The sequence below is a fragment of the Callospermophilus lateralis genome, chromosome 1 (genome assembly GCF_048772815.1).
Source record: "Callospermophilus lateralis isolate mCalLat2 chromosome 1, mCalLat2.hap1, whole genome shotgun sequence".
In the NCBI taxonomy this organism is placed as follows: Eukaryota; Metazoa; Chordata; class Mammalia; order Rodentia; family Sciuridae; genus Callospermophilus; species Callospermophilus lateralis.
The window spans coordinates 149930447-149942430 of record NC_135305.1 but is presented as its reverse complement, the minus strand read 5'-3'; the positions used below and the strand labels follow the sequence as shown (position 1 = coordinate 149942430).

General features: G+C 60.3%; 1 protein-coding gene across 1 annotated transcript; it reads left to right on the top strand.

Moving 5' to 3' along the window:
• Positions 1-3493: 3493 nt before the first annotated feature.
• Lhx5 (LIM homeobox 5) lies at positions 3494-11518 on the top strand. Its single transcript, XM_077105338.1, has 5 exons — positions 3494-3666; positions 5578-5801; positions 6443-6720; positions 7432-7597; positions 11151-11518. Exons 1-5 carry the CDS (start codon positions 3494-3496, stop codon positions 11516-11518), a joined length of 1209 nt encoding a protein of 402 aa, XP_076961453.1.
• Positions 11519-11984: the final 466 nt, after the last annotated feature.

The following is an 11984-nucleotide window of genomic DNA, read 5'->3' as shown; positions in this document are numbered from 1 at the left end:
GTTGGGCTGTGTGGAGGGCGAGCCCCTAGAGGTGGGCAGTGCTTCGACCTGAGCAGATTCTGCTCTAAGAGCTGAAAGATCAGACCAGGGCTTCTGGAAATAGAACCCTCTTCTGCAACCAGGGATCCGGCACAGGGTGACCCACCCCTATCCAGGCTCTGGGAGACCGGGGGCAGCTGCAGCTCTCTGCTAGCCATCCCTATCTTGCGACTTACCTGGCCTGCCACTGCGCAGTGGCTAAGGCCCGGCTGTGCATTGGAGAAGAGGGAGGGAGGATTTGTCAGAAAGAGTCAGAAAGAGCTAAGGGGCGCAGGCTGAGCGTGGACCCAGCGGGGCTGGGGAGGCACACCGATCTGGGTCCTTGAATTTTTTGTGAGGTCTCCATGGAGTGTGAACTCGGGTGCCTAGTCTGGAGCAGAAGAGGCTCCCGGGTAGAGAATGTGATCACCGTAGAGGGTATGAGTGGGGGTGTGAGACTTCTCCCCACACCCTCAAATCTGTACGGGGTGCACAATGAGAAAAGTCACTCGCAGCATTAGCCAGACGCTGGACTCAGAAAGCAGCCCCGGCAGAGAGGAGCTGAGGGAGACAAAAAGAGAAGGAGAAAATAGAAGGAAAGGGGAGGGAGAAACCGGCAAGAAAGACAGAACAGGCGCTGGGCCTGAGAGCCAGCCAGAGCCTGGAACAGAGAGGTGAGAGCTGGAGCCTCGCTGGCTCGCTCGGTGAGACAAAGACGGAGAAGGCAGCAGGCGGCCGCGCACTTCCCAGGAGCTGGGGCCTCTCCCATCCTCTCTGGGTTCTTTTTTTTTTCCATCTATGCCCTGCCAGAGCTCAAGGACCATTCATGCCCCAGGCGGGCAGAGCCAGGTGCTACCAGAAACTGCAGTTTCCTTTGAGGCTCTCAGAGCCTCTCTCAGCTGGGCCTAGGAGGCCAAGTGAGAGCAACTCTTCCTGAGCCAGAAGCCTCACTACTGTTCTATGTAGTGCCTGTCCCCGGCCAGACAGAGGGTCAGGGGACAGTACTGGCAAGCAGAAGCAGCCCATTTGGACTCCTCTTCCAGAGGCCCAGCGGGTGGGTCAATGACTCACCAGAGACCAGCACCCAAGGATTCTCTGTCGCCAGTGAGACCTTCTCCTCTAGAGACTGTGGGGGACAACACTTGACCTGACTAGGAACCAGGGAGAGAGTACGCATCTTTGTGCTCCAACACGAAAATCTCACTCCTCCCAATCCCTGAAAGGTAAACACTACTAGGAACACACACAAATACAAACACCCTCCCCAACCTAGAGGACTCACATAAACAAAAATTTGCTGTCTGAACACACAGGCAGGCACTCGCAGTGACGGCACCCAGATCTACAAAATTCTGCACCCCAAATGCCCAAGCCAGACCTCAGTCACACACAGGGAGGGTCTCAAACCTGCAGAGTCTCATCTACACACACACACACACACACACACACACACACGCTCAGATTTTTTAGAGTATACTTTCACATCAGTGTTAACACGCACACATAGAAATAATCTTCCACAAACACACTGACACATACAAACATCCTCACATTCATGCTGCCTCACGTAAGCACACACACACAAACACCAAAACGCACACACTCACACACAAATATTAGGAGGACCATACGCAGTTATAAACATGTATTTTTGCACGCACACACAGAAAAACACATACCAAAATGCACTCCCAAATGATCACACTATAAACAGATGAAAATATTGCAATCTCCAAACAGCAAATATACACTAACAAGCTCAGGGAGTCCACCCAAACAAACATTCGATGCCAAGTCTTGGCACAACAGTCTTCTGGGCCCAAGCCCTACCCATCAGCCCTCTTGTGAACGCCGCCCTCCCACCAACCCACTCTGAGCAGCCCAGGAGCAGAACAAATATCTGAGACACACCGTCCCATCCTCCCCAGCTTGGAGGCTCCTGAGGGTGGCCCGATGGCCTTCAAGGGAGAAAAAAAAAAAAAAAGCCTTGGTCTCCTCTCATCCCTCTCAAGCCCACACACTCCCCCCCCCCCCAGACCTGCAGGGACACATACAGGCACACTAACAAACAAACATATTGCCCACAAACTCAGAGTCCTGTGGAGCTAGGAAAGCCCAGGGCTGCTCCTCCCGGGTCCTGTGAAGGGCCCAACTTCACACACAGCAGCCCGCTGGTGGGGTGAGTGAGAACAGTGCCCAAGTAATCCCCAGCCTCTCTGCTCCGGTGGGGCCACCCACTCACCTTGGCGCCTGGACCTACTGATCTGGAATCTGGAAGGTGTGGCTGGGAAAGGAGAGATGTGGTGAGGGTCACCTCTGAGTCTCTGAGTCGCCTGAGTGGAGACCCATCCAGGTTGGACCTCACCGCCCCCCTCTACAACTCTCTGAGCTGAGTGACTGATGCGCTCAGGCCTGAAACTCTGGCGTAGGGGATCAGGCGACACACACATACATACACCGCCCCAACCTGGGTCTGGGCAGAGGCCTGGGCCCTGTGGCCAGGCTGGGAAAGCTACCCAAGCCGCGTGGCCTTCACTCTTTCCATGAGAAAGGCCCGGCTGGGCCCCAGCTTAGTGTATGACAAAAGAATCCAGAGTCCAGAGAACCGCGTTGTCGCAGCTCCAGGGCTCAGACCCCGGGGGCACCGGAGTGCAGAAGTCCAATGGGGGTGGGGCTGGGCAGGGGAAGGAGAGGCGAACTAGAGCGCGCTCCCGGCCTCGGGCAACTTCTCCAAGTTCCAGGGATGGCAAAACGGGAAGGGAGGCCCCTCCCTGACTAGGCCTTGAAACCCCTGGCCCCCAAATATTGGCGAGGAGAGAGGAAGAAAAAGTCCGTGTTCGTGTCGCGCGCCCCGCACCCCTCCCCCAGCCCCAAACTGGAAGGTAAATACTTACTTAGCCTCCGAACCAGGTAGAAGCTAATACTCAACAATACGGATGCCTTGTTTTTTTTGCTCTGTCCGGACCGCAACGCTGTAGCCAATTTAGATATGCTATAAATTTAAGAGGTTGCCATGGCCACGGCGCGCCCATTGGCCGCTGGGCCCCCTACGTGCCGCGCCACGTCACCAAATCTGAATAAGGATGCGCGAATTAGGCGGCGGCCAGACAAAGATGAGGATCGGGACCGCTTGAAAGTGGGGGAAAGTGCCGGCGCCTTCGCCACCGGGGAAAGCCGCCCGGCAGTGCCGAGGCCAGCAGCCACCGGAGACACCTGGGGGAGCCCGGAACAGGCGCCGGGGCGCGCGCAACTGGGGCATGAGGTTGTGAACTCCGCCCCCCACCAACCCACTCTGGGCAGCCTAGAGCCAGGCCAGAGATCGTCCAAGGACTTGACTGGCTGAGTCTAGGTCCGGACCGGACTCGCCGGGCGGCGGCGGCGACAAGAGGCGGAGAACAGCCGCGGGGCCCGGAGGCCCAAGGGCCAGCGGCCCCTAGGGACGGCGAGGCGGCCGGAGCCGCCAGGGCGCGGGGCTATGATGGTGCACTGTGCCGGTTGCGAGCGGCCCATCCTCGACCGCTTTCTGCTGAACGTGCTGGACCGCGCGTGGCACATCAAATGTGTTCAGTGCTGCGAGTGCAAAACCAACCTCTCGGAGAAGTGCTTCTCGCGCGAGGGCAAGCTCTACTGCAAAAATGACTTCTTCAGGTAAGAGCCCGCCCTGCCCGCGCTCCACCAGGGCGCAGGGGAAGGGGGACCAGGTTGCCCATCCCAGCCTCCCGGGCTCACGAGCGTAGCGAGGAGCAAAGGCCCTCTGCTCACTGTCCTCGGTCTCGGAAAGGGCCGAGCCCAGGCGGAGGAAGAAGGACGCGGCCAGCTGCCCGGCCTGCCCTGCCCCTCCAGGGGGTCGGTGCAGAGGGCAGGGGAGGAAGCCCTGACAAACTTGCTCTCCATCCGTCCCTTCCCCTGCCCAAAGCTGCAAGCCCAGGACACACGCGTCAAGCCCCTTTGGAGGGAGAACGGTTCTCCCCAGAGTTAGGGGCTGCTGGAGGCTTCTCCCTTCAGCAGAATGCACAAGACAGGGTGCCCTCCTGGACACAGAGAAACTTCCCAGCTCCACGGGAAGGTCGGGAAGGTCGGCCCTGGCTTCAGGCAGAAGGAATTTGCCCTTCCATTCCCCCAACCCCTTAAACATTGCCTCCCATGTTGAACAGCACCAACGAAATGGAGGCTGGGAGCCGGGATCTTGGAGGTCTAGCCCGGGCTGTGGCACCTACCTCCCGATCTGTTTGGGGCCCACAGGCCAGGATGGCTCACTTCTCTGGGCCTCAGTTTCCCCAGAATCCTGCAGGGCTGGGTTTTGGGCAGCTTAGCCTGCCTGCTTCTACTGGGCACCAGAGCCAGCTTTGTGAGTGCAAATTCCAGGCGCTGAGGGAAGGGGGGGGGTGTGATTAGCACCACAGAGAAAGGCAGCCTGCCGGCCCCAGCACCCGGCACCAGGGAATTTGAATAGGAGAAAATGTCAGCCGCGCCTTTACACGTGTAAACTCCCCGGCCCCGAGGCCCGCGCTGCTAATGTGGCGGTGCTTGCAAAGCGCCTAATGATTTTTGATAAGGTGCATATGGCCAATTACGCTGCCGGATAAGGCCAAAAGTGACTTATGGCTTCTAATGCCCTCACTACATCAATGTCACCCAAATTCACCCTGTTTAGAGACATGGGTGTGAGTGGATGTGGGGTCCCCAGAGTCCTGAGCCCTCCCCCCCACACACCCTGCACCTCACCCCTCCCGTTGGGAGCTTACACTACCCGTCCTGGGGGAGGCCTCTTTCTCCCGGAGTGCAAAGCCAGGGAGAAAAGGAATTAGCTCTGGAAGTAGGGAAAGAGGGAATTCGTGTCCTGGCCTGCAGCATTCTGGATGGCTTTCTGGTCACATTCTCCTGCTCCCCGCCAGGGCCAGAGGTGGGGGTGGGGCTGAAACTCAGTCCCTACCCCGCTTAGGCCCTGCTGTCCACAGCTCCCGGCTAGATCCAGCTGATTCCATGGTTCGAAAAGGAAAGGCTCCCAGTTTGTGCTGGGAATTAGCAGAAGGTTCCCTCCTTCTTGCTCAAGTCCAGCCCTGGAAAGGGGCTCCCACCCCCACTGCTAGGGCCAGCTGGCCAGCAGATTGGCCCTACCTGGGCCTCAAAAGACTAGAAAGGAGCCAGGAGGCAAAGGAAAGATGTGATCCCAACCCAGCCTGCCGGGCTTTGAACCCCGCCAGACCTCGAGAGCATGGACTCCCGGGGCAACCCAAACAGATCTGGCTGGGATGTGGGGACAAGAAGGCATCGTGGGATGCTCTGAGCTGTGACTTGGTTTCAGGCTGCACCCACCGCTCCCTGCTTCACAGCCCAGTAGAGTCTAAATCAACCCCCTGGAGACAGGACAGTCCCCATCCCAAAAACAGCCCAGGCCATTTGTCCCACTTCTCCTGCTCTAGACAGGGAAGACGGAATTAGGGTTCTGTTGCACAGATGTGGAAATAGAGGCTTTTGGAAAGCCGTGGCAATGGGAAGGAATCAGAGGGACTGGACACTAGGCCCACCTCAATGTGACGGACACCTTGTGTCCCACAGGCGTTTCGGCACAAAGTGTGCAGGATGCGCACAGGGCATCTCCCCCAGCGACCTGGTGCGCAAAGCCCGGAGCAAAGTCTTCCACCTCAACTGCTTCACCTGCATGGTGTGCAACAAGCAGCTGTCCACGGGTGAAGAGCTCTACGTCATCGATGAGAACAAGTTTGTGTGCAAAGATGACTACCTGAGCTCCTCCAGCCTCAAGGAGGGCAGCCTCAACTCAGGTATGGAGGCCTCTGCCTTTCCCTGGCCGGTGGCCCTAGCACACTCCTGGGTCTGGCACACTCTGCCTCCCCGGGTTCCCGGGTCTGTACTGGGCTCAGAGCTCATCATCCTAACTCACCCGCTGGGCTGCTCTAGGGCCGAGAGAGGGTTATTAAAGACCGGGGAAGACAGGACATTTGGAGCCTGTCCTGCAGGGAAGCTGGGTGCACCCTCCTCCAATTCAGGAGGCTTTTCCAAGTTCTCCTCCCTCAAATTTGAAACTGCACAATTCACTCTCTGTCATTTGGGATCCTGGCAATTTCTAGATGCATTGGGAGGACATTCTCTGGGATTTGGAGGAAGGGCGGAAAGGAAAGGAGGTGGCAGGGGGGCTGCACACTGCTCGGTCCCCTCTCCAAGAAGGTGGGTTTTCTAGAGAGCGTGCCCTCTGTACCAGGACCCCAGCTGAGATGGGCTGAGATTGAGAAGAGCGGTTTCAAAGGCCCAGCCCCGCCTGGAGAGAGTGGGCGGGCGCCGGGTCCCGGGGGGGAGGGGCTGTCGCAGGTTCGGAGGGAACCCCGCGCAGTCCGCCGGTAGCCTGGTCCGGATGGAACTGGCCGCTGACGACCGCTGTCCCCCTTCCCAATCCGTCCGCCCGCAGTGTCATCCTGTACGGACCGCAGTTTGTCCCCGGACCTCCAGGACCCCCTGCAAGACGACCCCAAGGAGACGGACAACTCGACCTCGTCGGACAAAGAGACGGCCAACAACGAGAACGAGGAGCAGAACTCGGGCACCAAGCGGCGCGGCCCGCGCACCACCATCAAAGCCAAACAGCTGGAGACGCTCAAGGCCGCCTTCGCCGCCACGCCCAAACCCACACGCCACATCCGCGAGCAGCTGGCTCAGGAGACTGGCCTCAACATGCGAGTCATCCAGGTGCGGCCGGGGTCGGGTCACTCCTCTCCATCGGTACTGGGGCGCCGGGCCCGGGAGTCTCTTCGAAAGAAGCCTCCACCCAGCCTCCTCCTCTAAGAAACGTGCAGGGTTCTGATCTAGGGACAGACAGTGCACCCGAGGTCGGGGACAGCTGGGCACCGCCCGAGGTGGAGAACTTGGAGCCCAAAGAGTCAGTCCCGCCCCGCTGTCCTGAAGATGTCACAGTGGACCTGGCCACTTTGCCTCTCTGAATTCCGCTCCCCACCCTGTTCAGGGAAGGTTTTAAGCCTCTTTGGGGTCCAGGACCCCCCTCCTTCCCTCCCACCCTCCCATCTTCCCAGCGAATTAAAGCTATGCCCGGCCCCAACCGATGCGCTGGCAGACAGACAAACGGCCAGAGCCCGGCTGGCTCCGGAGCCGAGGCGAGAGATTGCCGGGCGGGAAGCCTTTATAAAGCCGTCAGGCCGCGGGCGAGCGGAGGACCGGGAAGCCCAAGTCTTTATGAGTCGCCCCACGGGTCCGCGAAATCCTTCACCCTTGGCTGGTTCGCCGAGGCCCTTCTCCACCCCTACCGGCCTAATCCGGCCGGGCCCCCGCCTCAAGGGAGTCGTGGCGCGCAAAAGGCGCTGGGCTCCAGCAGGGGCAGCCCGGGCAGGGGGAGGAGCCAGGGCACCCCTGACCCCGAGCTCACAGCCCCAAATTCCTTCCTAGGTGTGGTTTCAGAACCGACGGTCCAAAGAACGCCGGATGAAACAGCTGAGCGCGCTGGGCGCCCGGAGACACGCCTTCTTCCGGAGTCCACGGCGCATGCGTCCGCTGGGGGGCCGCTTGGACGAGTCCGAGATGTTGGGGTCCACCCCGTACACCTACTATGGAGGTAAGGGGCGCGCGGGAAGTACGGCTCCATCCCCAGCCGCACTGCTGGGCACCTGGGTACACCCCTCGCTCCCTCTCATTGACACACGATCAAGGACACCCCTGGACAGACAGACATCAACTCTTATCCACAGATACCTCCTGGACAAAAGCAGGCACAGTGATATACAAATAACCACACGGGAGAGCATGACACTGTCCTCACCTACCACCCCAGGGGGCGTGGGCCCGCGCGCTTGCTGCAGGGATGTGGTAGTAGAGGGAGGGTTACACAGAACCCCGCACAACAGGAACACTCCACTCCCCACACACTGTCACCGAGACACACCCAGAAAGAGACCCAGAGACCCCCACACTCCCAGGGCCTCAGTATACTGCGGTCAGTGGCAAATCCACAAGAACCTGCGACCCGGGAACACACAGCCCTCCGGCTGCCCTTGCCCAGGTGCCTGGTGTACTTGGCAGAAGCTGGAACCCTGCTTGAGATAGTGCTGAGTCCCTCCAGCCTCCTCCTCCCTGGGCCGCGTCCTCCCTGGCTTGCAGTGCAGTAGTTTCTGTTTTGCTGGGGGAGGGGACCGTGGCCCTTGAGTCTGGCCCTGTTAGCCCACAAGCCAGCAGTTGCTCTGGGCCCTCCTTCCAGTCCCAGACAGTCAGGGATTCATCTGGATTGGGGGCCGCTTGATGTCCACTTTCCCCGTCTTTGGGTCTGGAGAGATTGAGACCCCAATTGCCAAGGGAAAATTCCAAAGTTCAGCATTACCAGTCTCAGCCTGGGGTGGGCGCCCCACTTGGTCTGCCCTTTCTTCTCCTCCCCTCCTCCTCTCCCCCACCTCCTTCCCCTCACAAGGGCTTGCTGACCCATCCCAACTGCCCACTCCCACCTCATCTCCCGCACACTGAGTCCTTTGCTCAGGGGACTAGCAGCACTGTTGCGGGGTGGGGGGCAGAGAAAACTCCTTCTTCTCCTTATTCATGAGCCTCTGAGCTCCCGGAGCTGGGGGAGTGCCTAACCTGAGAGCCTGCACACCTCTGCAGGACTCCGCTGCCGGCCTGCTCTGGGATGGTAACCCAGTTTGAGAAAGGCAACTGCCCTTTAAAAATTAGATCCAGGGACAAAGCAGGGAAGGGAGGGAAGGCAGGAGCCAGGCCTCCGGGAGGGAGGTAAGAGAACCCGGTGACCGGCCTCCTGGCACCTATTAGGGAGCCTCCGCTGCCCAGCCCTGGACAGTCCAGATTGTGGGTGTGTTCTCCGGGGTCTCCACGCACCCACTCGTTGCACCCGCACAAAACCTCGGGCGGGAGCGGGGAGGTGCGGGGGGCGGTACTGACCCGGAATTTTTCCCCCGCCTGAGTAATTAACCAAAGTTTTCCGGAGAACCGGGGCGCCCCGCACCAATCCCGCCGCCTCCTCTCCCTGCGCGCCTGCCTGGGGTGGGGGGCAGGACACCGGGGCCCCTCTTATCCCGGAATGAAGCGGGGGACAGGGCTCCCCAGCCCCCAGCGAGGCAGCCCCGCCTAATCCGCGCTGGGAGATCCCGGCGGTGGCGGCCGGCAGCGGGCGAGAAAGGGGCCGGGCGGCGGGGCCGGCGGCTCCCCGTGGGAGCGCGGACAAAGCCCCAGCTGCGGCTTTTGTGCCCTTTTCAGACGGCGTTTGTTCCAATTACCTCCGGCCCGGCCGCCATATGGGCGGAGGCGGCGCGCACCGCGCGGGGGCCGCGGCCTTCGCTGGTTTGCCGGCTCGCTGTGGGCCGCGGTCGTCCCCATCCCCGTCGGTTTAGGGCCCAAATTTGCTTTTCTGAACCTTTTCCTTCACTTTCGGGGAGAATGGAATTTGTAGTTAAAAAAAAAAAAAAAAAAGTAACCGGCGAGGGTTTTAGCCATAGCCTAAGCTGTCTCCAGGGCGCGCCTCCAGACACTCCCCCGCCCCATTTTGAACAGATTTCAGGGTTTGGAGAAGAAAGGGGGCGGCCGGCGGTGGTGAGGGGGGAGGGCGTCCGAAACTTGGCCTGTGACCGAGACTCCAGGACTGAGTAGGAGGAGTGGGTTTGCAGAAGAGACCCTGGCTTATGGAGGAGCTGGTTTTCCCACCGTACAAAGCGGGTTGTTGACATTAGAGCAGGCTACAAAGTGCTCCTTTCAAAAGGGGGCCATACCCTAATACTTGAGGGGCCCAAGTGGGGAGGGAAGCATGCTGTCTCCAAAGACCTGGAGGAGAGGCTGTGGAAGGAGGCCCAAGGGTTGATGCAGAAACAATTTGTTGAGGGAGGATGATCTGTGGCCTGGAGTCCTGGAACCCCTGAATGTGTCAGGGAAATACACATCTGTCCTTTTTTTTTTTCTTGCGAGAGAGCAGGTAGATCTCATTAGCTTCTGCAAAGGATTAAACCTTCACAAATAGTTCCGAACCTGGTGCCCTGGCCTGTGCACCCAGGGTGAAACTGGAGAACCAAGCCACCACCCCAGGTGCCTTCCAATGTTCTCCCTTTGCCGGGTGGCCAGGGCTCAGTTTGTTCATGGCTAGCAAAGCGGTTCAAACAGAGCCGGCTTTCTCCTGCCTCCACCAGGAGGGTTGCAGGGGCTGTGGTTGGCAGGTCTGGTTGGCAGGGCAAAAGACGGGACCAGGTCGGTGGGGCTCAGGGGCGGAAGAGAAGGGGTTCGGGTGGCCTGCCCGCTCTGCGTCCAGGTTACCCTCTGGGAGCTCAACTGGACAACCTCTCTGTGGTCCCGCCGCCAGAGTTTCGCGCAATGCTCTGCTCCTGCTGGTTCATTTATTACCACCAGGCTCCTTCCCCTGCCTCGGCGTCTCCAGCAGTTTCTTGGGCTCATCTCCCTGGCCCACGGTCTCAGGGTCTCTGGACGCGTCTGCCTCTCCATCTTGCGTCTTGCTCCTAAGCCTTTCGCCGTCCACCCTCGGTTTTTCTGGCGTATCTCTAGCCGGGACTCTTAGTCGACCTCCGATCCCTATCTGGCCCTTGCTTCTCTGTCCCGATCCTCGGCATCTCTGGGTCTCCAAGTCTGGTGACTCCCCGCTGCTGTGCCTCTTGCGCTTTCCACTAGCCACGGCCTTCCCCCGCTGCCTCTGCCCGTGCCCCTCTCCGACTCTAAGACTCTGGAGTCCTTCGCTGTCTCTGTGTCTCTGACCACTGCTGTTCCCCTCCGTCTCTGGGACTTGAAGATTTGCCTCATTCCGGGTCTGTCTCCTGGGTCGCTGCGCCTCTCTTGCCGCTGTGTCTCGCAATCTCGAGTATTTCTCATTATCTTTCTCCCCAGCCTTACCCGAGGGTCTGCTGCGTCCTCCCCAATCTCCAGGGGCCCGGACCTCATTCTCCCTCAGTCTCTGCAGACCGCCTTGGGTCTCTGACCTCGAGTTATGGTCGCGCTGTCCCCCACTAACGCCCCCTCTCGCGTCTGTAAGGTCTTTTGCGCCGGTGACCACGTCGATGCGTCCCAGGCAGGCTTTGGTCTCAGGGGGCCTCCTCCCGGGATCCCGCGGGCCCCTCCGGGACGTGGCGGTGTCTCATTGCTGCCTCTCCGCTCCCGCTTCCCTCCCGCAGACTACCAAGGCGACTACTACGCGCCGGGAAGCAACTACGACTTCTTCGCGCACGGCCCGCCGTCGCAGGCGCAGTCCCCGGCCGACTCGAGCTTCCTGGCTGCCTCGGGGCCCGGATCGACGCCGCTGGGCGCGCTGGAGCCGCCGCTCGCCGGCCCGCACGCCGCCGACAACCCCAGGTTCACCGATATGATCTCGCACCCGGACACGCCGAGCCCCGAGCCGGGGCTGCCGGGCGCGCTGCACCCCATGCCCGGCGAGGTGTTCAGCGGCGGGCCCAGCCCGCCCTTCCCCATGAGCGGCACCAGCGGCTACAGCGGACCCCTGTCACATCCTAACCCCGAGCTCAACGAGGCCGCCGTGTGGTAAGGCCGCGGCCGGGCCGCCCCTGCGCACGGCCCCCGGGGCGCAGCCCGGACGCAGCCTCCGAAACCAAAACGCCCGACGCGGACGCGGCCTGGATCTCCCTCAGGGGTTCTCTCTCGGGTCCGCACTCAACTGGAAGCTGCTCCTCGGCTGGGCGCCGAGGGGGGCCGACCCCCATCTGCACCCCGCGGGCTCTCCAGCTCCAGCCAGCCGCCCGCCAGCGCTCTCCGGGCAGCCGTGAGCAATTTCTTGGGACCAAAGTCAATATTCCGGAGGGTCAAGAGATTCCAAGCACGCTCTGGATCCCGGCCCCCGCCCTCCCACCAGCTCTTTGGACGGAGAGGGGGTGAGGCCAGGGGCGGAGACCGTGGGTTTTTTTCCCCCCTTCCTCTCTCTCTGCAATCCGAGTGGCATTTTGTAATCACATTTCTCGCTCTGCTTTCTCCATCTTTAATTTTTTTTTTATAAG

What these genes read in the sequence shown, in the direction of transcription:
- Lhx5 (XM_077105338.1), top strand. Translation starts at nt 3,494, where the DNA reads ATGATGGTGCACTGTGCCGGTTGCGAGCGGCCCATCCTCGACCGCTTT. An exon ending in GGAGGGCAGCCTCAACTCAG is followed by an intron (nt 5,802 to 6,442) that starts GTATGGAGGCCT and finishes GTCCGCCCGCAG; the next exon opens with TGTCATCCTGTACGGACCGC. An exon ending in CCCGTACACCTACTATGGAG is followed by an intron (nt 7,598 to 11,150) that starts GTAAGGGGCGCG and finishes TCCCTCCCGCAG; the next exon opens with ACTACCAAGGCGACTACTAC.